This window comes from Melanotaenia boesemani, chromosome 21, assembly GCF_017639745.1.
Source record: "Melanotaenia boesemani isolate fMelBoe1 chromosome 21, fMelBoe1.pri, whole genome shotgun sequence".
Lineage (NCBI taxonomy): Eukaryota > Metazoa > Chordata > Actinopteri > Atheriniformes > Melanotaeniidae > Melanotaenia > Melanotaenia boesemani.
The window spans coordinates 5,913,780-5,940,779 of record NC_055702.1 but is presented as its reverse complement, the minus strand read 5'-3'; the positions used below and the strand labels follow the sequence as shown (position 1 = coordinate 5,940,779).

The following is a 27,000-nucleotide window of genomic DNA, read 5'->3' as shown; positions in this document are numbered from 1 at the left end:
GGGGAAAACAGGAGGAAGATCCTTTTTTTTTTCTTCTTAAATATCATTTTAATTTTCCCCCCTCATTCAACAGTCAAGCTGCCCCTAAAGCTTCTCTTTCCTGGAAACTCTGCTTCACTGCCTCCTGGAAGTTCTATGTATTGATCCATTCACACTCTCACACACTGCAAGGCTTACCTCATGGATTTGTATCTGATTGGATATTTGATGTGTGTGTGGTTGTCCAGCTCACGGGTGCTTGGAGGCTATCCCATCTGGTGGTGAGTACAAATCCAGTTTCAGCATCAGACCCTGTAGCCACATAGTTTTTTTTGTTTTGGTTTGGTTTTTTTTTTTTTGTTTTTGGTCAAATGATCATTTTCTGAGAGGCACTTTCAGTTGACTGCGTGGAAAAATGTTCTCCGGCCCAGTCCAAAGAATCTTAACCTCAAATACTAGTGTAATGGAAAAGGCTCGCCGTTCTTTTCCCCTCTACACTCAGGTCCATTTATCACATTGGAGTATGCTGTGATGCACAGAGGGTGAATTTTTAGTTTGGGACCTGAAACATTTTTTAAACAAAACAAAAACATCAGCAAAGCGTCACTGTGTTGCTGTGAATCATCAGCACTCAGGAGTTAAAGCCAGCGAGCTTCTTCTGTTATATAAATTGTTCTTTTTGCCCAAAGACAATGACAAGATGTTATTAAAGAAAGCCAGAAAAAATTCCGAAAGATAATTTTTTTTCTCTTTTCTTTAAAAAGCAATATTAGAATTTCAGAGTCTTCATAAGTACAATAATTAAAACACTCATATTGGCATCATTTTTTTTGCTATTGTGTCTCACAGTTCCATGTTCAGACCCCCCCTTCAGACATGAAGTCAGTCTGGATGCTTGACCTCTAATTTCTTTTAAGCAATGACAGTTTGACACAATCTTAAAAAATATGACAAATGTGTGATCCACTGTGGGGGTTTGCAGCTGTACCTAAAACCATCCACTTTTGAAAATCACTTCAGCATATTTTGCTCTTCATTTGTTTTACAATTCACCCCCTCCACCACGGATTTGTCAGGAGACAATATGTTTATGTGCCGCAGGGTTTTTTTTTTTTTTTTTAACTCTTTGTTAAATTATCCAAGATTGCTTTTGGCACTACCAACTGAAATTAAGAGGTTTATCTCATTACAGATTCGGCTACATGCAGCTGACCTCATGGCTCCTGATCTTCTTTTGTAACATAAAGCTTCTATTTTGGACATATTTGCGTAGGCGTATGACAAAGCTCTTTTGGCACACAATACAATACATGTCAGAGCTACTGCACTTTAGTAGCCCAACTAGCATGTGGTCCCATCATAGTGCCGTCCAAACCGCGAACATCTTCTGGTTTCATTTACAGAGCAGACAGCTGCCAAGCACACAGGCCACAGGGCTGAAGTGTTAATGGCAAAGAGGACTTAACACCCTCTCCTGGCTTCAGCAAGAGCCATACAGTGACAAAGAGCTTGGGATTCTCTCCATGTGAATTACCTGCAGCTGTTCAAGGAGCTTACATGACACTAGTATAATGTTCGAACCTTAACAATGCGGGCTACCTTTGATTTGGGTAACAAATTTTGAAGTGTAGGGGTTACTGGGGAGATGTCAAGATGAAACATGGGGCCGTGGCTTCAGGTGACTGGGCAGATGTGCTGTCAGTGGCATCACCCCCTCAGTACTGAGGAAGAGTAAAAGGAGACAAAATGTAGGTGGTGCGTCGAACAAGAGGGTGCCGAGTTTCAGCAAGGGCTCCGAAAGGCCCTACTCAGCTTCTGTCTCAGGGGCGATGACTTAGCCATAAATTCTCCAAGCCAAGGCGGGACAGGACTGGAGGGGAAGAGTAGTTTTGGCTTCTCAGTGCCTGGCAGCCTCGCTTTGACAAGATGGGGTGTTGAAAAGAAAACTGAGCATAAATAACTCCAGTGATATGCACATATGCAGGGAGGGAGATGAGGTGTAGGAGAAATAAAAAAAAATTTAAAAAAGCAAGCTAATCAGGTGGGTTTGGAGAGGAAAGGCAGAGCTGTAAAGTGCTTTTTGAAGATGCAAGAATGTTAGGAAAAGTGCAGAAAAAAGCACCGTGGGTTAAAATTGAAGACTGAGAGAATTCACAACTAAAACCTATGAAGTGACCCAAGATATTCCACACATCCTATCCAATTTTCTGACACCGCCACCCTCTCTGTGAGGTCTGAAGTAAAGAAAATATCTGTTTTAAGGCATGAATTTGAAGACTATGACATAACACGCTGCCTTTATTCAACATATCGCTAGTAATATTGTATTTAGCTTTTGTGGCTCACTGTTTCGTCATCTATTTTCGGAACAGCTTAAGCCACTCTGTCAGCAGGTTTGCACTGCTTGCATAAACAGTGATGGTTAGAAGTGAATGATGAAAGTCACTTTCAGCAAAGAATTAGCTGCTGAAATTTACTCCAATACCATCCATCACGCATCATCGGCAATAATTGGTTTTACTCTGTCACATCATATTATGCTTTAATCCAATAAACGTTATTTTCTTAATCCTTTTTTTTTTATCATGGCTGTTAAATCATCACAAGAAAGCAGAGATAATGTATGTAGATTTTAAAATGTGTTGGTGCTTATTTAATCAGAAAACGACCTTAAATTCAGACTGTTTAATGTAAGGAACAAGAAATAAAAACAGAGAGCAGGTAGGATGAAGAAGGAAGATGTAGAAAAGAGGTACAAATGGACTTTTTTTTTATCTTCAATCTATGTTAAATATTTTCCATTTGATGAAATACAAAACAGTAAGAGTTAATATTCAATCAGTACAAACTCAATAGTAAACAAATAGTAATAATATAGATAATTAAGCTCTGAGTATTTAAGATGCTACTTAATTACTGAAAATTGGGCCTTTTCTAAAGCTGCTTCTTGACTGAAACTGCATTTGCTGGAGCCTCAGCAACATCAGTCTTACACAAAGCTACACACCAAACAGCCCAGACCAGGCACAGACCTTTCCAGTTCAACCTGAGTGGTTTAAACAGGGCTCTAGAGTCCATCTCCGGGTCTCAGGAATGTCATTATCTGACTATGACACCCCCTGCCTCACTCGTCCTCAATCCCAAAACCCCCAAAACTGGCAAAGGGATCACTCACTTACGGCGAGAAAATCCTCCGTCTGCTATTTCATCTGAAAAGATCAAGGATGTTCAGGTATTATTCTCAATAGTGTGGAAAAAAAGAGGAGGGAAGACCAAAAGAATGTAATTGGGAAAAACTTTAGGATTCCATAATGAATGGCAGAGAGCTGCCGTTGGGCCAGACTGGGGGTCAAATTTGGGCAGAAGCTGAAAAGAAACAATTCCACAGAGATGCTGAGAACATATAGATGATATATTTCCTAAAACAATACCAAAACACTCTAAAGCAAGTACATACTGCTCGGTTTTTATGTTACCATTTACTCTAAATAAACTTTTCTTGAGTTAAACTGATATTCAAGAAAAACATGTCTCACCCAACACTAGCCTCTCTTCTCGTTGGTTATCCAGTCAAACCCAAACTAGGTGAGAGGTTCAAAGGAGAGTGGTATTTCAAAGCAGTGAAGGCGAGTCCTAATCTTCACCCACCATCAAAGGACATGCAGCGTGCTCTTGTAGGAAATGACAAAGTCCTCCAGTGCACAGCTATTAGCCGCACTAAAACACAGGTCGAGACAGTTCCTCAAAGGGAAAACGGCAACGGCCAGGGGCGAAAGACATAATCAGAGGACACGTGTGGCGGCGCGCGCACACACGCATTATTTAAAATCTTTATTACCTGGCTGATCTCACCTGTATGGGGTGTTACAGAGTTAATTATTAGCAGAAAGCAATTTCTCTGACACGCAGGGGTCAGTGAGAAGATGTGCTGATCACACCCGTACACCTTGTATTCAGGTGAAGCCCTCAGGTCGCTGACCAGGTCAACCAAACTAACAGATCCACTGAGGAAAGAAGAGAAGACCATGATTCAATATCCCTCAGTTAGATGGGATCAAGCTTACATAGAAGAAAAACAGGTGCTGCAAATAGTTTAACACAGACGCTTTTGGTAAACTTTTCAAGTACAGATGACAAAATTTTACCATTAATTGTGACTTAATAACACTTAAATCAATTCATATTTCTGAGAAGTTGAACAAAATTTGTAGAATAAAACTGCCTATTTTTTAAACTAAAACATGAATTTATATATATATATATAAAAAAGAAAAATCAAATGAAACTTAATATTACTTTAATTTTAAATCCAGTTTATTAAACACTTTTATACAAATGTTATGTGTCTATTGTATTATATGTTTATAGCTACTTGTATTCTGTGTATTTGAGGACAGGTCACTCTTTGAAATGAGACCCCAAGTCTCAATGAGTTAACCCTGTATAAGTAAAATAATAATAATAATAATAATAATAAAGAATCCCCAAAAGGAATTTTAATTGTGCAGTATAAATGAACTAATAAGAAATATTGTGTTAATATAAGTAAATTAAATAATATTCATAAAAATGGTAACTGCATAAGACTACTGGTGTTGTCATGTATCCTGCAGGAGCCTCTGACTGAACCTATTGTTTAATCACTCTGTTTTATAGGAGGTTTGTCCATCTCGTTTAGCAAATTGTGCAACATTTAAAGCCCCAGCACAGAGCTAGCCACAAATGAACTCAGGTGGCTCCTACTGTAAGAAAGTTTAGAACTATTTAGACAAGATGTATAGATAAAGAAAGTAATCCAGGATTGCGTGTCTCTACTATCAATGATAAAATAAATCACGGATCCGGATTCAAATCGATAAGGAAAATTTGATCACTTCCAACTTGGGAGAGGCCTCACTTTGGGGATCTTCTTAGAAAACATGATGAACCTGAAATTTCTTGAGAAGCATAAGCACATTTTTAATAATATTTTTCCTCAGTTGATCATTTACACCTGCATTACAACTTACTATGAAATAAAAAACACTTTATTAATCCCAGAGGAAATCTGGGATCTATCTAATATTTTTTCACATTATGATTCAAGTAACTTTTCAAAGCAAGAAGTTATTTTAATGTACATATGTGACCAATTCCACATCTGTGTAGTAATCCTGACTTGAACTGACTCACCTCATGATACAAACTGAACTGCGATCTATTAAGTAAGATATTAAAATTAATAACAAGTTATTCCCCTGCCTTGGAAATGTTTTATATCCAAATATTAAAATAAACCTCATATGGACAAATTAGGAATTGCAGGTATACTTATTAAAAAAAATTTAACCTAATGTTTTTTATGTCATTTTCACATTTACCAAATTCTTCGTACAGGCCAGACTGAACCCTCTAGTAGGCCGGTTTTGGCCCCCAGGCCATAGGTTTGACACTCCTACTTTAACCCATTGTGCAAACTGGCAATGAAGTTTCTCTTTTTGTCATTTTCCCCAACAAACCAACCACAAGAACATCAGCATAAATGAGCTTTTTAATTACTTATAGACTTTATATCTAGTTAGAAGTTTCCACAAAAGAGATGTTCTGATTTGCATGGGGTGCACTGACGCTGACGAGATGAGCAGCAACACCACCAAGCTGCTTTTTAAGAACAGAGGCGTAGAACAATGCATTGTTTGAGTTGTGGTTCTTTCAGTCCCAAAAGACTCACTCAGACAAGCTCTGTCTTTTCAAGACAGCAGTTCAGTCTCTGCTGTGTCCACCTGCAGACAGAAAGTTTCCATTCTGATGTGCATTTGTCAGTCCCTTGTAATCTCCGGTGCACTTCTGTTCAAAGCTGCTGCTGCTCTCATTCTCCTGACAGGCAGGTTCACAAGTTTACACCCTGCTCAGTCTCCCCGCTCACGTCTGCAAACTTGTGACTGTAGGGGCTTCTTGTCCCAACTCTTTGCAGAGAGTGCGGAGAGAAGGGGAGGGAAAGAAGGTAAAGAGAAAGAGCAGGTTGGAACATTTTTCTAGGGTCCTGTCATATTTTATCTGATCAGCCAGGAGCTGTTGGACCACAAATCAAAAGTGTGCCAAAGAGAAAGAAGACAACAAAACACAGACACATTCCAGCCTCCACCAGGAAAAGTCCCATCCTCGGGCAAAGCCGCCAACTTTACTTGTCCCACTTACTCTCTTTTGAGTCTTTATCTCTATATGGATTCCGCTTTGGGATTTCCATGTGAGATTCTGACGGCAGTGTTTTCAATGCACGGTGCTGCTCTGCAACATGACGTCCTCTGGGCAAATCTGACAAGTTGAGCTGCGGCATCAACATATAGAGGTAAACTGGAGGTGGATTAGAGTTTAATGCAAACATTGCTCTGCAATCTGTTACTGCAGAAGTCTTTCAGGATCCCTGGATCCCGCAGAAGAACACACTTGGAATTCAAAGCTTCAGGCACAAACCCAGCATAAGCCAACATTATTAATATCTCTTTAAAGAACGGAGTTAACTTATTCAGAAATGGCTCATAGCAACTGGCACCCATCATCAATAATTGCTATGGGCAAATACAATGAAATACCACGGCTTTTTATCCAATCTGACGCCAGTGTCAAATCTGTTTGTACAGGCTGAATCCTTTCAAAGCACATTTAGCTGTAGCTTTAAATGCCCACTAAGCAGAAAACACACATCTCATACAAATGTAATCCCTTGCAGCCATGTCTTAAGACCCAGTAAAAGTGTGTGGAGGTTCATTTATCTGCAGATATATTGTCTGTTGTTGGTACTTCACTAGTTTCTTCTCATTTTTCTGAATTTGCCATGTTTTTGGGCAAAAACCTTTGAGCAGAAATTTTGTGGACATCAGCTGACAGCACTGTGGGGTGAAGCAATAAAAACAAATCAGTTTATCAGTTGTGTAGAGGTGTGTATGTGCTCATTTATGCTTCTGACTGAGAAATGGCATAATTTGTGGAGTTACACCCTTAAAATGTTTTTGATGTTTTTATTTTTAAGCAGATGAAGCAAATCCCACTCAAGCCCACAACACTGAAACAATGCAAATAGACTCAAACTAGCAAACCAAGCCACCTGGCTGTGTCCCTCAATGAACAATTCTGCCTTTATCACATAAATGCATCTTTCCTGTATGTCAGAATCTGTAAAAGTCGGTCGGCTTGTTTAAAGTGCTGATGAATTTTGCAATTAGAAAGTAGATGCATTAATTTTCGGACGAGCAAAACTAATATGTAATGATGTAATTTAATGCTACTTTGACTAATCACACACCTCTAGGTTGTACGATATAAATACATCATCATTCCATGTTTCTGATTAAACATGTAGATGTAGCTGAGGCAAAATGACCTGGATGATATCAAACAGCAGCAATGCCCCATAGATTTGTCTACCCTGCTCGACATAACGAAGAAGAAGAGAAATGTGAAGCATCTGCTGTCTAAAATTACAACCTAGACCCATTCTCAACACTTATCCCAGTGTTCTTTTGGGACAACAGACAAGATAAATCAATGATGGAGCTTATAACACCCAGATCGACTGTAGATGCTGAAAGAATCAGGATAGTTTAAAATTTTTTATTTATAGTTTTCCTGCTTGCTGTTTGAACAGTAATTTGCAGCTTCATTGAATCAAACTCTCCTAGTGGGATTATTGAATATAGAATTCAAGATTCAAGATACAGTCATAGTTATTCACAAAACAGAAGGAAAAGAAGAACAGATTAAGACAATGAAACATTAAACTCGGGTTTCAGAGCTAAAAAACTACTATAAAGACAGAATAAATACATACTTTAAAAGATACACTGACATTAGAGTGGTTAAGCTAGAGAAGTCACTGCAATACTGCATGACACCATGTTCCCCATGAGTATAAGATCTATGAGTCAAGAATGTTGTAAAATCAGAATCCATGTTATTATAGTAAATAATATTTGAAATACATTTTAGGTGCTTCGGCAAGAAAAATGTTGTAAAAATGGAAAAAAAATAAATAAATAAAAACACTACGTATTTTGCAAATCCTGTAGAGGCTGGTATATGCTGCAGTTTCACACAGTCAGTTAAAACTATGAGGGGCCATGACTGCATGATCAGGGTTAACACATTTTTATTGAGAGAACTGTAATTATAAGGGTAACTAGTCAGTGGACAATTGGTGTATGGATAGAGTGATTTTGTGCAGAGCCACAGACACAAAGCACTGAGAATCAGCCAGGATTTATGAATGACTCTGTCCTTCCCCCACATCTGCCCTGCAGGACAGGACAAGCACACCCTTTAAATTTAACTTAGTTCAAAGCTGGAAAGTGACTGAAGTACTTTGTAAGCAATGTGCATTTATGATTTTACAATAACGCATTTTGGTTTGATAAATACAACCCAAGTTCTGTTTGCTCTCCTACTGCAGTTCACTGAAACTAATCTGTCAGCCACAGTTTAAAATGAAAATCCACCCCAGCATCTCAGAGCAAAGAACTCTGCTTATTTTTGTTGTGATTCTAAAAACATCACTTCAAAAATTTGATGTCTGTTTTAAAGATTCATGTTTGACTGAGTGGTTTATAAGCATTTGTTAGACTACATATTTACATAAACACAGAAAATATAAGATTCAGATTCAATAACTAAATCATTTGTATTTTGCACTTACCTGCTAAAAGATAGGTGCAAGAATCAATTGATGACAAAAAACATTCTTAGTATTTCAAAGGTGTGATTTTTTTAAAAAATTAGGGCTGTTGCACTAATTGCAAATTTGTAAACGACTGTATTGATCTGCCAGCAACACTGGATGTAATACAACCAGTAACCACACAGTACCACACAGCTCAGGATTCAATTTGCATGTTCTGAATGTTAAATAAAGACTGAATAAAAACAAAAGCATGAATTTTAGACCAGGGGTAGGCAAGTTCGGGCTTTGAGAGCCGCAGTCCCGTAAGTTTTAGATGTTTCTCAGTTTCAACAAACCTGATTTATTTGAATGAGTCACTGAGCAGAACTTGATAAGCTGTTTGATCCATTCAGTTTGAATCAGGTGAGTTAGAGCAGGGAAACTTCTAAAACTTGTAGACTGCAGCTCTCTAAGACCCAACTTACCTAACCCTGGATTAGATGTTGGGTATCAAGCTACAAAGCTTGTTTTCTGGTTTCTGGATATATCACAACAAACATCTCCCCACCTGGTCAGTTATTAACCGCATCCTGCTCTCCCAATAGCTTTAGTAAGGAGCATCCTGTCATGTGGATCTCTACAGCTACCTGGTCTCTAGTCATTCCTCCCGTCTGCCACCAAGAGCCAAAACCTGCAACTGAGTGGAATGTGACAATCATGAGACATGCTCCCTGTCATTTAATCAGCCTTCGGGCAGACAATTACACCCCTGTCAGCTATTTGAGGGCATAACGTAATGTTGAGGTGTACATGGAGGCTGTACCCATCCCATCATTTCCTCCCATCATATTGTCTTCTGCTGTCACAAAATTGTTGAAATACACCAAGAAAACCTAAAATAATCTACATCCAATCCTTATTTCTGACCTCAATAAACAAGGAGTAGATTCAAGATTCCATTACAGGGGGTGGTATTCTAGTGAATACAGAGATGGACTAGGGTCTGAAGGACCCAGGTTCCCTGCTGAAGCTGTGCACTGCTCTCTAGGAAACTAGTGATGGGTCAAATGTGGAGAGGAATTAACAAAGTACAAAATATGATTAAAATGTATGTGGTCACATTTTCTCTGCTGAACAGATAATATAGCCCAGAGTGTGGTCCATGTTGTGTTAGCAGTTCTTGTGATCCAGTAACAGGGACAATAAGACAGTTTTCAACAATAAAATATAAATATGTAACTGCACCAGCCACTATTTTTCATTTACATTAGGACTATGCAAATTATAGACAATGAATGGAATAGTAAAATAATGACAAAAAAATCCTTCTAATAGTGCATAAAAAGGTAAAAGTCTTTAGGTGATTGTTGCCAGTGCTTTTTGATGCCCCCTAATTACCTTGATGGTAATTAGTCTGTGAATTGCACCTGATATATAAATATAAATTGCTTGGCCTAAACCACCACCATCTGGCAACACTAAGCAGCCTTACGTATTACTTCAAAACATTTGCTGGAAACATGGCTTACTTGCTTTTCGCCTTTTACGGCTTTTGAAAGCAACATTTCAGATTTGCTGCCTCACTTTGACGTAAAAAAAAAAAAAGAAACTACTTCTGTTATATAAACAATTTAAAGCCTTTTATAGTGATTTTTTTATAAACATAATTTCATATTCAATGTTGAAATATTGGTGACATTTTTATTCATGTCATGAGATAAATATAGATGTGAGGAAATATATAACCCAGAGCAATTTGTTTTGTGTTATTTATGTATTTACATATTTATTGTATTACTACTACAAGGTGTTGGACTGGAGCAAAGATATGGTAGAGAATGCTGTGATTCATGAGTCTAAATCAGTTTTAAAACTTGTGCTAAAACGGCACAAACGCACAAAGAAAAAGCAGCAAATTTTTACATTTCTACATTCCGAATATGATCATTTTGCCATGTTTATCTGTGATTCAGTTCTATTTGCATTCTGTTTGCTTGATCTTCATTTCATATTTTAGAAATCTTAATTTAGAGAAAAATATTATAAAAATAACATGCGAACACAAGCTCTAACAGCTACATTAGCGTCTAATTTGGTAACACACAAGTAGAGGCACTTAGTTAAAAAAACTCCATGCATTTAATTACTTATACTTGTGTATGGGTTCTGATCATGAACTTCTGCAAGCTATTCCTCTAAAGGCAGTGGAGTCAAATGCCATGTTTAGCTCAAGTGGTTCATTGTATCACTTGGTACTTTGATGCCCCTGGATTTACAAAAGGCTGTCACAGAAAGAAAGCTTATCTGCAAACAGAGGGGATAAACACTAACCCCTCTGAAACAGACCTCAGACCTCACACAACAGACAGTGCAACATATTCCTGACAGTACATGAGTGCTTGTCCTGCCCTTTGACTGGATTTTTGCTCACTCAGACTCAAACTAAGACCTGAGAGATGCAGAAGATTAACCCCTGACACCTCATTTTTCTAACCAAACAGAAGCTAGTTGCAGTATTTTCCCAGCATAGGAGTGTCCTGAATCAAATGATGCGTTGACAGTGGCTTGATTGCGTGATATTCTGCTCTTCTGCAAGGTGTGGGGTGGAATCTCTTTGTTTCCTCTGCTTCATTTCTGTGGTTTCCAGTGGTCCATCATACTTTCACATCAACCTAGTTTAGATACTGAGAAAACCCCCAACTAAGCTGTAAACCCCCCCAAGGCCAGTAGAGGCCCCATACAGACTTGTCTGGGCATGAACCCGCCAAGCCCTGCCATTCGATTGCTCTGTTGCTTGTCTCGTCCCCTGCAGCATATTCCCCCAGCATTCTGCCTCTCTGGAGGTCTCTGCGCCTGTTACTCCCTCACTCAGTTGAAACATGTTGCTCGTGGCTTCCAAGAGGTGAGGGAAGGCAGGCAGGATCGGTGTGGCATACATGTGGTCTACATGCATGAGTCTGTGAGCGCCTGTTTGCACAATGCATCTCATAACCCACAGGGTTGAGACTCTCATTAGCATCTAGCCAAAAGAGATATCCCTTTCATCTGATCTTTTCAGAAAGATCAAGTGAAGCACATCCTTTCCAAAGACAAATAGGCTGGTAGATGTACAGCCTGTAGTTTAACCATCCACCACTAAGTTCCATGCGGTTGACTAAATGATTTCATCAAAAATCTTAAATACATTAACTAAGCCAACATTTGTCATTGTAGGCAAGAAGATCACATAAGGTTGCCCAAAAGGTGGCAAAAGTTGGAACAGTGGTTGAATACAGGGACATATCAAGATATCAACTGATATCTTGCAAAGGACAGATTGTTTGATGTTGTTGGCACTCATGTGACACCTTGTTGGAACCGTGCAAAGCATCAACCACTCTGCTCCATCTCATGACTGAGAAATTAATGGGCAGTAACCAAGCTACCAGACAGTGTAATTAAGGTCCTTAGTCACTCAACCACCAGACATAGTGAAGTCAGCAATACTTGAACTCAGTGATGTTGTGGGATTGAGACTGGCAGATGAGCTAATGTGGCTGTCTTTGGTTGGGTAAACTCAAAGCAAGAACTTGAATAGAGATTAATGAGCACCGTGAAATTAAAAAACTCTGTATGGGAAGATAAAAGAGAGAAAACAGCATTTTAACTTCCAATTTTTCACATTGAGAAGACTTGTTTAACCTTACGTATTATGACATTTTAAAAAAGTTTATTGTATTTGAGGAACTGTTTGACAGAATTTCCTGCTGAAACATAAGAATTGTTTGTTGTGCATCAGTGTCAGTCAGAAACTTAATGCCAGCCGCACAAGTGGCTAAAAGCTGATAATGAGATTGTTGTATTTCATTAGACCAGCTGTAAAAGCAAAACAACTCAACCTCATGTTTCACTGTGTAAGCTCCACTGGCAAACCTTGATACCTGTGAGCCTGCTGCAACAATGCTCACCTTAGATCAAACACGGTAGAGAGAAGGCTTTTCCAGGGTGGGGGCAGGGTTTTGATGTTGACAAAGAGTAGAAAGCAAAAGCACGCATTGACTTCAGTGGCTTGACTTTTGTATTGGGGTGGGGCAATATGTCGCATTCATCTGTCAGAGTCAGCGCCTGCTATGATTGGGTTGCGCCCTGCGGTGGTCCTGAGGTCATCCAGAGTGGCGCTCTGATCTGATCAGCGTCTGTTGCTCCTCAGTTATCCTCTCATGGCCTCCAGCACCGCAGTCCACCAAGACTCCATCGACTGATGAAGCGTCTGCTCTTCATCGGCGTCGCTGTTCGCCCGGACGTCTTTACATTTCGTACCTGGGTGAACATTCAAATCACATACATGTGTTTAGCCTGCAGAAACAAGCATATGTCATCAGGTGATAAAAACTATAAACTCAGAAATGAATAAACAAGAAATTTGAGTCTGACATCCTACATGAGAAGTGAAGGCTGGAAGAACCTGCTATGGTTCTGTTTGAGCTTGTCATTACAGAAAGCATGTTAAAACAAGAGCATGGCAAACAAGTTTTCCGTCTCTTTATTTCAAGATAAATACAAAGCAATTAAAATTAATTACCTGAATGAAACTATAATGGTTTTTGGCATCACACACTGCTCTTGGCTCCCTCATGCCATGATTAATCCCTAGGCACATCTGCACGAGACTTTTGGTAAAGCACATAGCTTCAAGTGTTATTTTTGTTCATCACCAGCAAGATAAACTGCTGATATGGTTATTGTTGAAACATTAGCTTCAGAGTAAAACCACAAATTAATAATGGAACTGTAGAAGGTGTTATATGGCTGAATTTGCATGAGGAAGAACTTCAGACTAAAACTAAGCAAACCAAGCAGACAGGTTGTTGAGTGTTATCTGTAAGATGAGCAAATCATGCTAACAAGTAGGGAAAACTTTGAAGAGTGCTAATAGCCTGTATCCCTGCCCTGAAGTGGGATTATTACCTTTCCCCTGTGGAAAAAATGGGGAAAATAAACACAAGCTCTTGGTATAAACATCATCAAGCAGATCAGTTTATAAAACAGTCAAAGGTGAATTACTGTAAGTACTTACATGCTCACAGGTAGATCAGTTTGCCTTTACAGCCTCCCAGGAAGTCAACATCACTGCTACTGTGAACTTCATTAAGAAACTACTGAGAGAAGCAGGTTCACTTCCAGCATCCAGTTAACTTGTCAAAGTAGTAGAGTTATATATCAGATTATTTTAAACGAATCAATTAGTGAAAAACATTATCATGTTCAGGACTGGAGCCAAGCCCAGCTGATTTTGGGTAGGTGTGGGATGCACAGATTCACACATACACAGACACCAACTGCCAGTCTTGAATCACCACTTTGTTTCTATTTTGATTTGATTTTTAATAAGTCATGAATATATAAATTTATACAGCATAAAGCAATTTTCAGGCAACCTTTTAGTCAAAGATTAAATGCTGTGAGTACAGCAGCATGAGAGTTTATACCTAAATGGCCAATTAAGAGAAGAGGGCAATAAATCAGATTATTATTAAGCAGTCTGGACATTCCACTGCATCATTTCAGGATTTTACTATTTTTCTGGGCTACAGATATTCCAACCAATGCCAGCAATGTTCAGGGGAATAAATACAAACTCTTAAAAAGAAAAGTCGTGTGATTGTAAAGGTAGCTGCTGGCAGCAGAGACTAGGGTCCAACCAGCCTGCATGCAAAATATGAAGAAACTGCCAAATCAATCTGCTGGTTTTGCATGTTTTCTTGTTTTGTCCTCCTTTTAGAGGAATAGTGTTCATTCAGCCTTTCAAACAGGGCAACTGAAGGCATTCGGTTGACTAGATGTCCACTCCTTCATCTAAAAAAGAGAAAAGAATCACCTATAACTTGATGCTAAAGGAAGTAAATGGGTTTGAGCTGAAGGGAGTGAATGATTGTGTTGTCTGTTTGTTTCTTTACATATCTAAACAGGCTTCCAGACTGTATGTGGTGACCATTAGAATGAGGATTTGTGGGTATAATCATGTTAACTGATTTGATATTTTTCTACAAATATAGAACTAAACATATAGGATCTAGTGAGATAAACAGTTTGAACTGTAAATCATCAACACTTCATTTTTTATTGTAAATTAAGCTGCTTTCTTCTCTTTCCATTTTATTTTTATCTTTTAGGTTGAAATATCTGGAATTTATTATTTGTATCACTCTTACTTCTACTAATGTTTACCAAATGTTAAGAACAGACTGAGTTTTGTACATATTCATATGGAGCTCTTTAGCATAAAGTTAGTGAACACTGACAAACAGCTGTCTGAAATTTCAGATTAATATAAATCGATTGAATTACTGACATATCAAATGTTTATTTATGACTATATGATCCCGGTTTTGTTTTGTGATATTCCAGCAGTTTGTGATGCTTTGTGATGAGTAGATTTAAAAAGTCAATGGAGGAAAGAAGTTGAGTTCAGAGACTAAAATGATTCAAACATTTCAGCTTTAGGCCTGGCTGTTTCCAGTGACTAAAAGAAAAATCTTGATTACTACAACACCACTTATAGGTGCAGCTATTCAGGTTTTAGGGCTCTGTGTTTTAAGGCGATGTTCAGACATGTTATTATTTCTTCTTTATGTCCTGGCTCTTCCATTTACAAACAGACATGGCTAAATACAGGTAGGAACGTACTAAGAAGCAGTTTATGAGACTTCTAGGTCCTATGGCCTAATGTCACATTTGAAGATGGTTTAGGACACTTGTGGTCACATGATAGTGTACATAAATGTGTCAGCAGTGAAGGACCACCCTATTTTTTTTTTTTTTTTTTATCTTTTTGCATAAAAATTTTAAAGCAATGATGTAAAAGATTTTGTTCATTTGACCTACTGGATCAACAAACGATGAACCTAGTCGGGCTTGTTTTGATTTATTCTTCTTATATAGACCAGACACAGAAACACATTGTTATTTTTCCTTCTTGCAGAGGGGGAAATAAATACCTCTTTACAATAAAGAAAAAATGCATTTGCTTTTTACTGACATATATTTGAACACAGAGCAGGAAAGTGATATCTAATTAGAAGTGGTCACGTTTTAATCCCAGTTAAATTTACAGTTACAGCTGTCCATTTGTGATCAAATCACCTAGAATGCATGTTAATATCAGGTCTGAGAAGAGCCTGACATTCCTTTTCATGTTTCATGTAAGCCTTATGGATTTAACTGCACCATAATCCAACCTAACACTTGCAAGGGAGGAAAAATATAACAATAGTGGGAATAAATATATAAAAAGCAATAAAACTTCAGCAACTTTTTTGCTTAGACCCCAGAAAACTGCAGAAAAAAGCTGGGTTCAAAACAACCCAATTAGCAGATGATTTAATTCACAATGTCTGCTAACAATTCCATGAATGATTTATGCTGCAGATCACACTTAATGATCCATCCCCTCTCTCTCTGTGATACAGGTCCCTGGCCCTGGGGCAGCAGTACTCATCGCTGGGCTCTCAACCCATCCTGTGCGGCTCTATTCCCGGCTTGGTGCCCAAGCAGCTGCGCTTCTGTCGCAACTACATTGAGATTATGCCCAGTGTGGCTGAAGGTGTCAAACTGGGGATCCAGGAATGCCAGCATCAGTTTAGGGGCCGTCGATGGAACTGCACCACCATCAAGGACAACTTGGCCATATTTGGCCCTGTGCTAGATAAAGGTAGATTCTTATCATCAAACAAAGTCTGGAATAAATCTAACTGCTTTCTCTGAATTAAGTACATGTCTGAGACTTATACTGTGGATGAATGATCTAAAATAGAATATAACTGACCAGCAACCCACATCTATATAGTAATTTGTATAGCTAAGAACATAGTAACCTGCTACAAAACACAGCATTTAATGGTTTCCTTCCCTTAGGCTTCACACTGCCTGCTCTCTGGGCTTTTTGATGACAAATGACTAACTATGCAAATTACAATAATAGACACCTTCCTTGGCAATAGTGAGAAACAAGTGCAGGTACAAGCACTGACACATTATTCATCTTCCATTCATCTTTACCTTCCATATTCCATTCATCTTCAGAGTCAACGCTTTTTCTCCGGTTTTCCTGACCCTGTTTACACTCTAGGGCATGATAGCAGGTCATGGCTGTAAATCTATCAACAAAACCTGACAGACACAGCTGATGTACTGGAGACATCCATCAGGTGCTGCACAATCAGGACGTGTAAGATCCCCACACTGAGATGTCAAAACGTGACAGTGGGAAACAACAGACACAGGTGTCCTGCTTAAGGCCTCAGAGCCTCTAATTATAAAGGTAGAAGCTTCTGTGTTGTGACTGAAGCTGCTGATTGGAAATGAATTAGCCTGTGTGTCAGAGGGGAAGGAATCTGGGCAGAAATGGGCAGTGTGAGCAGTCCAAGCTCCTCAGTCAAATAAAAGGGAGAGGGGAGGCCAAATGAGATTACAGGCAATAGAAAAGGGCCGGGGGGCTCCGCTCAACCCCTACTGTGCATGAAGACCAGTCCGCGCCTCACACAGTCCAGCTCCCACGGACACCCCATTCACACGCCCTTTTGACTCTGTCATGAAAACAGGCTGAAAGGGGATCTCTCCCAACCTAGCCTGGGTCTGCTCTTTGCGATGAGGAAGCAAAGGAAGGAGGGAAGGAAGGAAGAAGAGTGTGTCACTTTAGGAGTGATGAATGGAAAAAAGCCCGAGCTACCAACCACCAGCCCTCGCCACCTTAAGCTGCATGTTGGCTGCGGCGGCGCCGTTGGTGGATGCCTGGAGGAAATGGGGGGGAGTTTAGGTGGGTGGTGGTGTATGGGATTTCAACTCAGGGTGTTGGCGGAGAGGGGTGGCTGGAAGGAGAGGAGGGGGAGTTTTGGGAATGCCAGCTCTGGGCAGAGCGGGACTGTGGGGGCGCGAGTCGCTGGGCCCTTTGTGTGGATAACACAGTGTGACACAAGGGAAACAAAGGCGGATTGATGGGCCCAGCAGGTAGCAGGAGCAGCGCTAGCCTTGGCTAACAGCCAGAGTTCCAGGGGCCCTGGGCTCACTGGGGCCTGCTTTGGAGGGCCCGACTGGGCTTGCCAGGGCAAGAAAGGATGTCCAACCTGAGGACTCTGTGTCATCCAGTCATGTAAGGGTTCATCTGGGATTCAAAACAGTTTCCTTTTATATACAATTAAAAGTGCTTAAATGTTTTAACACAAAAGAATACACAGAAATATTCAGTATCAGAATTCTATATAAATATTTTTTGTCTAACTGTCTTGTTTGATCTGAAATTATGTTTTCAGTTTTGTTTTGTCTTTTTTGTTTTCTTCTCTAAAAGGCTGTTGTGTTTTCTGTTTTCTTTTTGAAATTTGTGAATTGTATTTCAGGCCACTGTCCACATTACATAATCCTCTTGATCTTTTACAATATAAGTTATTGATATTAGCCCTCTCTTTTCCAAAGGTGTTTGTTTTGTAACCCTGCTTGTAGACATGTTGAGGGTGGGAAAACATGGCCAACCTCTAGCTCAACATTAGCTAACTTTGTCTGTGGTTTGTAAAGTGGTCTGATTGGATTTTAAAAGCCTCTTTGGCAGCAGAATCAACCAGGATTTTCTGGCTTTCGTTGCCACTGTGGTCGATAAAATTCAAGTTCAATTATCTTGTCATGTTCACACAAATTTTTAAAGTCCAGTGTTGCAGCTGTGTGTATCAGAAATTCAGGCCACTTAAAGCTCTTGAGACATTTGCTTTAGGACATATCTCCATACTCAGGAGTGTGTGTTTTCATTTGTCTGCACAAGAACTAGTGGAGTGTAATGGTTGAGCCACAGTAAGTGTGCTGTGATTGTGAAACAATGGTGTCTGGTTACATAATAAGCTGTTGCCTTCAAAGAAGGTGTAACTCCATCCCTCAGTGTAAGAAAGGAACAGGCAGACACACTGCTAGGTTTCACCAGAGGGCCTTGGGCTCTGAACAGGAATGGGGGGGAGGAAGGGGGGTGACAACATTCCTGAAACACTATCCAGATGCAAAGCAGCGCACCTCAGGGATGACAGGTCACCAAGATCCCACTGAGTGTTAGGCCCACCTGACACCACCACAAAAGGCTGATGTCACTGCAGAGTTTCTTCCTCATAGCTGGTCACGATCATGCAGTAAATATTGCAAATCACATATCACTAAATTATTAAGAGAGCAGAGGTATGTTTGGTTTTTTTCTGTAAGCTTCTAGTTGTTTTCCATTTGCAAATTCCTGAGCACAAATACGCCTTCTCAAAGATGAAATGTTGTGTTAAAAGGTTACTGCCCGGAGGTATCCATTTCAATGCATCTGTCTGGATGTTGGCAGCGGTAAAGATGCGCTTTGTCCATGTTTCACACAAGACTGACACACTCCTCTGTCCTGTCTGTCTTCATCTGTGTCTTTCAGCAACCAGAGAGTCAGCGTTCGTCCACGCCATTGCTTCCGCAGGCGTTGCGTTCGCGGTGACGCGCTCCTGTGCCGAGGGCACGTCCACCATGTGCGGCTGTGACTCCCACCACAAGGGGCCTCCTGGGGAGGGCTGGAAGTGGGGCGGCTGCAGCGAGGATGCAGAGTTTGGGGTGCTGGTGTCCCGGGAGTTTGCAGATGCCAGAGAAAACCGTCCAGATGCTCGCTCAGCGATGAATCGACACAACAACGAGGCAGGGCGCACGGTAAACATATATATCATGATCTTTAGAGATGTGCTCCGATTTCTCTGTATTAATCACATAAAAACCCAAAACTTTCTCTCCTCCTGACAAACTTTTTCTGACCTGGTTGAGTATACATGGATTACATATGGTACACAAGAAATGTTTTTAAGAAACTTTTTAAAAGCGAAAGTAAGCTTTAGACTAAGATTACCTAGTTATTTTCAGTTTGGGCTGCAAGCAGGTCGTTTTTGGAACACAGAATAATTAATTTTATTTAGTCTGCAGAGTCCTGCTGTTGTACTACATGTAAAAATGGTTTGGCATTGTCTTGCTGAAATATGCAAAGAATTCCCTGATAAATCATCTGGGTGGCACTATTAAATGTTCCAAAATAGTTTTATATAACTTTGCAACAATATATTCAGTTATATGCTGTTGTATTAAACGTAAAACACGGTTTTGTATCATCTTGCAGCATATATTGTTCCAAAATATTTCTGTATCATTTTACATTAGCTGTGCCTTCACAGATGTGCAGATTACACATCATGTGCACTGATGCACCTCCATGTGGTTTGACTTCCCTTTAACCCATTACCAGATAAAGAACCATATTTGGTTACTTCATTAAAACATACAAAATGCCACCCCATGCTACTCCATGACATCATAGAACCAAACAGAGTTCTTCCACCAATCATCAAAGATCAAGCTGGGTCCCATACTTCATTAAGATGGACGTTCAATATAAAAATGAGAAACTTTTAGTAGTGAACACTTACTACTGTAGAACTTTTCTTATTTTAGAAAAGTTTTAAAGTCTTGTAATATCCCTTAATATCACAGTAACATCTTCTCTATGGCTGAAGGTTAAATTTTCAAGTACTTCAGTGTGTGCTCGATGAAAGATTGAGTTCAAGAATGAAGAGACATGACTTTCAAAAAGAAAAACAGGTCATAAAACAGGACAGTTTTCCACTTTGTCCGAGTCCATCTTAAAGAAGCTAGTTTGTTTTTAATGTAGTGCTGAGTTTCAGCCTCTTTGTACGGAGATTTATCTAAATCATTTGATAATATGTGCTATTAAAGATGAGATTTTTATGTTTTCTACAATTGCCATTCAAGGAATAGTATTTAGAATTCCTGAACAAAACAACAAAGAGAAAGTAATCCCTCAGTTTTGTCTTAAGACCCATAGACGTGAGTAATAATTTAATTCCCTGCAGGGACCTATCTGTCTGCTAGTAATTCCCTCATTTCTTCCAGTTTAACTGTATGTGGGACATAATAATTAGTTGAAATCACCGTCACAACCCCATGTGGAGGTTCAGGCAAAACCTGCAGATGTTTTCATATGTTTTTTATATTATAACCACGCAAAGATTCTGTAGACTAAGTTACACTTCTCTAATTTACTACTTTGGGCTATAACTTGAAGTCTGTCTCCCACTTTGTGATGGCAACTGGGAACCAAATTCCCTCAATGTTTCATAAGAAGATGCATTTATTTTAAGACCATTTAGAATGGTTTCAGCATGGTGAAATTTTAGAAACGCTTTCCTTAGAGTGGCAGCTCACTGAGCCTTTTTAAATGACCTTAAACATCAAATTGTATGTAATTAGATCATTTTAATAACTGGAGCTAACATGTTTACATGCCCTACAGAAATGTAATAATTAAAAAACCTTAGTTTACATTCTTCAGTCCATAAATCATATTTCCTTTGAAGTACTTTGAAGTGATGTAAGCCTCAAACTTAAGTGTCATTTTCAAAACATCCAGACTTGTTTTATTGAACACGGTGATGCAGTCTTAGTTCTTTGAGACATTATTCTATTTCAAACCTTTCTACAACTTTCCAGTCTTGACACCACAGTCTCAGTTTTTTGAAAGATGCATTCTTGGCATCGGTTATGAAAATTGTCTTAAATTCAAAAAAGTAATTTTTAAAATTGAAATGAATTATAAATTTGATTTTGTCACACTTTACACAGATTTGAATCATTTCAGACATCCTTAGCACAGTAAAAGGTGAAGACACAGTAAACAATAGACAATGTGCTTATTGTTGCTTAATTAACAGATTTATCTGGGGAAAAATTATAGTTTGGAGTTACTAAACATTCGTGTGATGGGTTAGGATTTGGTATTTGACTTGTCCACACATTTCTGAGCTTCCGCCTGAAAATGAGCTCTTGGCTTTGAATGACTGGTTAATTACTCATCCAAACAACACCCCACCCCACACCGCACCTCACCTTTCATGCTTTGCATCCCAATGAAAAATTCCCCGACAGTCAAATAACTGAAGTGAGCTGAGGGGGAAAAGAGGGAAATCAGCTCAGACTTAAAACATCACCGGCTGCTGTCACCGCTGGGAGAAAATAGAGGGACCACACGGCAGCAAGACGACCCTTTGATCTGAGCACACAGGAGCAGTCAGAGAGACCACAGGAGCTAAGTGAACAGTGGTTCTGTCAGGAGACTCCTGTCCTCTCCACCTGGCCCTCTCACGCTCCATTATTTAGCCTCGAGGGCCTGTTACTTTATGTTGGCATGACAAGCTCACATTGTGATGTCATTAGTTCACCCCTTTTCTCCCCCTCCTCACCCTATAAGTGCACTGCCACCTGACTTCCGCCCCAGCTGGAGGAATTCAACAGCTAAAAATAACTGCTGAATTAAAGCACAACAAAATCAAAACACAAAGGTACAATACAGCTTGAGGCAGCTCGCTCAAGTTGTGAACTTCAGAGAGAATAAGCAGCAGCACATCTGTGCTTCACAGCTGCATGACGCTTCAATAACTCCCAGAAAATTGGATTGTGCTTCTCTTGGCCCTTTCAGGAAGTCTTTAGTGTTTAAATTAGTCTCTTTTATGGAGTGCCCAGTGAATTTCTGACCATAAAACTGCACCAGGTCTTGCTTATTAGTATTAGCTTTGAAAGTTGAATAAAACTAGCACAATTACTGAATCCACTTCCAAAAAAGCTGCGACATTTTCAGCAAGTTCAATGACCAACTTTATTTTGTTTAAAAACAAATATATAGGTTACATAAATTTTGATACCAGAAACATCCCTAAATAAGTTGTAAAGGCACACAAAGAAAGAAAGGAAGTTCAAATGATATACAAGCAATACTTTGGTGGAAGAACCTACCATCAGTAGTTTAACTGGCAACAGGTGAGGGTGTCAAGATTGGGTATAAAAGCAGCATCCACCAAAAGCTACACAAGGATGGGCCATGGCTCACTACACTGGGCCAAATTATGTTAGGTAATCATCAATAATTTGAAAAGTAAATATTTCTCATTGCAAGATCGCAAAGATCTTTGACATTCTTCAGTGGCTTTCTTCGCCATTTTAGGGACACCCGACAGCTGTTTAAATCTACACTTTCAGGTATATCACTAAAACAAGTCTAAAACTTGCTGAAATGAAAAAGCCTCATTACTATGATAAACTCACAAGAGAGGTGAAGAGTCGTTACACTGATCATAAACATCAGTCGTTACGATTTACTGAACGTTGAATGAAGTTCAGGTTCAGGTGCATCGCTAAACTGAAATTTTATGTTAAAACATTTATTGTTGTGATATTTTGATTCTGAAATCAAATGTATTCTGTGTTCATCTGTGTGGATTCATTTCTGATCAATGAACTTATTCTGGGTGTTTTAAAAGATAAAGGCATATGTCTAAACATACTGGATCAATTCATTTAAAACCTTGTTCCAGCAAAAGAAGCAGTAAAAATATGAAAGCAGTAGTAGAAGTATATTTATTTATTGCAAGAACAATAAAATATACAAAAGAAATTTATTGGATCTGATGGCACATCTATTCTGAAACATCTGACAAGAGTAAACTGGGACTCATATTAATCAGAGAACAAACACAATGACGTGACGTTCTCAGCTGCACATGGGAGTTTCATCCAGATTGATACCGCTGCATTTAAAATCATGTCCATCTGCAGCTAGCAACCCTTTTAACATGATTTCTCAGGTGTACCACCTCACCCGTTTTCTCATTATCCCGTTTATAGCTGACACATTCTATTCTATTTTACAATGTCTTTTTTCTATTCTACAGCCATTTAGCATTTATCAAAGCGACTTACATCTGAAGGTGATTAGGAAATAGTGTTAAGGGTCTTGCCTAAGACCCAACTGGAATATGTAGAAGATGGATACGCTGCCAACTGTGCTATCCAGCCATCTTAAATGCAGCCATCTTTACTTCTGCACACATAAAGCCCAAACTGTCCTTTATATACAAACCTTGGTCAGCCAGAACCACATTACCTGATAAGGTTTCTGTAGAAGTCCACTGTTCTCTGGGATGCGTTTATGCAAAGTATTCACTGCACTAAGATGGAAAATGGGGATGAAAATCTATTTCTCTTTTTGTGAGACTATCACAAAGTACACAGCTCTGGTAAATGGTCTGTATTTATATAGCTCTTTTCTGTACCTGGAACGATACCCAAAGCGCTTTACATTATACATCACATTCACACACACATTCACACACTGATGGCGGAAGCTGCCATGCAAGGCAGCAACCACAACCAATCAGGAGCAACTCGGGGTTCGGTGTCTTGCTCAGGGACACCCCGACATGAGCTCGATAGGCAGAGGATTGAACCAGCAACCCTCAGGCTACAAGACGACCACTCTAGCCACTGGGCTACGCCGCACCTTATAAGAAATACGGTTTACATATTGAAAGAAATATTCCATCCCAAATCTACCTTTTGTGTGTTACTTTTTATCTGCCTGTAGGCCTTGAAAGGTGGTTTTGATAATCTCTAAGCTTGTTTTCTCCCTGAGGGCCACAATCAAACTCTCACCACTTCAAAACTTCTGCCAAAATAAGCATATTAAAGGATTTATTGTCAGAAGCATCAAAGTTATCACTGTACATCAGTCTAGAAGAGGTTTGCACATTTAAGTTTCATTTTACTCTATAAATCTGGATTTTTAAATCTATGCAATCAGCAAAAATTTAGATAATTTCATAAGTGATGCTTTAAAGAGATTATATTTAGTTGTTTTTTATGTTTAGCCTTTTCTTTGGTGTGTTATACAGCTTTTTTGTGTAAGTACTGTGAAAGACCTGCAGAGTTATAAAGCTCAAAGGTTTACAGGAGATTAAGTTATTTTCTCCAGAGATGCTTCATTTGTTGTTCATACATTTCTTTCCTTACTTAATGACATAACTAATATAAAGATTTAGTACGAACAACTGGATCGCAGCCTGCAAATTTTGCACAATGAGCTTATAATTTTACAGCTGATTTAAATCTCTACATGAAAGAGATGAAAGTAAAAACTTAAGGTTTTTTAATATTTGTCCTGCTACATTTAACCAAAACAATTTGCTAGCTAGCTGACAAAGGTGCTAACGCTAGTGCTAAGTTAGCAGGGACGGATGGGCATATCAAAAATCCGATTGATTTGAATTGATATCAGTGAGTCAAAATATCAGATTCGATACTTTTGTTAGTATTGAGATACCACTCTGCTGATACAAAACATGCAATTTGTTTTCACTTCTGAGAGTTTTAGACAATAAAAAAGCCCAGGAACAGTGCGGTACCCATCAGATGTCATGATGATGCTGCTACTGTTAGTGATGATGAGGTTTTGTTTGATAATTAACTGGTTTAATGCAGGTTATTGTTCACTATGTTTTATTACACTCATCATAATACTTTAACATATTATATATTTTTTTATTTTCCATTTCTTACAATTACTGATGCTTTTGAGTTTTATTTATATTCCATATTGCCCTTGCAATAAAGATATTAATGCACACTTGTACAATCGTGACTGTCCTTTGTGGCAAAAAATATCTATATCTAATGGTTTCATATCTACTGGAAAAATTTTGGTATTGTCCCTCCTTATATGCAAGAGCTAATCACATTTTTAGTCTATACTCTGTTTTCTTCAAAGGAGTTTCTGGATATTTAGAATCAATAAAAAAAATAATTAAAAGTATTTTAATGGTCAGTTCTTGCAGTGACATTCAAACATTTTCTCTTTTTGTTTTTTTGACATCTCGTTCTTGTTTAAATATTCCTAATTAATGTCTTCTGTCTCTCTCAGACCATTCTTGACCACATGCACCTGCGCTGCAAATGTCACGGCCTCTCGGGAAGCTGCGAGGTGAAGACATGTTGGTGGGCGCAGCCAGACTTCCGCATGCTGGGCGACTACCTGAAGGACAAGTACGACAGCGCCTCAGAGATGGTGGTGGAGAAGCACCGCGAATCCCGAGGCTGGGTGGAGACCCTGCGAGTAAAGTACGCCTTCTTCAAGCACCCCACCGAGCGTGACCTAGTGTACTATGAGGGTTCGCCCAACTTTTGCGAACCCAACCCGGAAACTGGCTCCTTTGGGACCCGCGACCGCGTCTGCAACGTGTCGTCGCACGGCATTGAGGGCTGCGACCTCCTGTGCTGTGGCCGTGGCCACAACACCCGGACTGAGAAACGCAAAGAGAAGTGCCACTGCATCTTCCACTGGTGCTGCTACGTCAGCTGTCAGGAGTGCACGCGCGTCTACGATGTACACACATGCAAATAAGACAAACTGACTGCTGGACCTTTAAATCCTAACTTCCTGCACGACTTCCTTATTCCTCAGACTTGCACACAAGCTGCACCCCACCCAAATCATTCACTCATAAGCACAGGTCCAGATGGGCCATGGCACATCAGAAATGGATTCTCCTACTACTTCATTTGTACAAACCCTGCACTAAAATCCGTCTTCCAAACCACTACCACCACCACATGTGACCAGACTGACAGTCAGTCAACTCTCATGGGAAGATGCTAGAGATGTGCCACTTTCCCTAAGCCCCACACCTCTCCCCACCCTCGTGTCTTTATTTATTTCCCCCCTCCATGCCAACACAACATTTGTGGCATGTTTAGTAACACTTTTCACCTGTGAGATTAATGCAGTAAAACAGACTCTTTTGCTTTTAGATTTAAAAAGCAGCTTTTAACTAACACCTCATTTCTCCAGCCAAACAGGCTGGTTTTTCTTTATTTTACAACTAAACCAACCTCTACTTCATCACTTAAGTCTGAAATGATACTGAAGACATTATCAGCCCCCAGGAAACCATCATTTTGTAACTACTGAACTGAACTGAAAACAGCAGGCATTGGAAGAGCCTTAGCCCTGCCTTTCTTAAACTACTGAGCTAATCAAATCCTCCCTGTTGCTCCTGACTCTGTTGCACCAGTCAACTGGGAAGCCTGGAAGATATATGGTACAGTGTGATTTTTATAGCCCTGCATTTCTGAATTATTACCACTGGGCTGGGACTGGAGGTATGCAGGAGGGGGCATGCTCATTCCTCTAGCTAACAACCCTACACATGTATATGTATGCACTATTCAGCTGATTCCAGGTGGTAAAAATTTTTTCATTGCAAACTATGAATGACGGCTTTGTTACCCTTTTATCCCTGCATGATCAACCTATAAATTTAAGTGTGATACAACAGACAGTTTCAGCAAGTTCAGATCGTACACGGCCCTTTCATTTATGATTCATACTTGAGCCAAGCTTTAGCATGTTTAATCTTAATGCTGATCTTCTGGGCAACGTAATCCATGTGTTCATCAGGTTCATCTTTAAGACTTGTGTCTAAAAATAAATCTTTTAATTCTGTTTGGGAAAAAAAGGGAAAAGA

At 39.4% G+C, this 27,000-nt stretch overlaps 1 protein-coding gene across 1 annotated transcript; it reads left to right on the top strand.

Annotated features, from left to right (window-relative positions):
* On the top strand, positions 1-27,000 carry wnt3 (wingless-type MMTV integration site family, member 3). Its single transcript, XM_041973226.1, has 4 exons — positions 1-260; positions 16,060-16,301; positions 19,029-19,294; positions 25,398-27,000. Exons 1-4 carry the CDS (start codon positions 181-183, stop codon positions 25,875-25,877), a joined length of 1,068 nt encoding a protein of 355 aa, XP_041829160.1. The 5' UTR covers positions 1-180; the 3' UTR covers positions 25,878-27,000.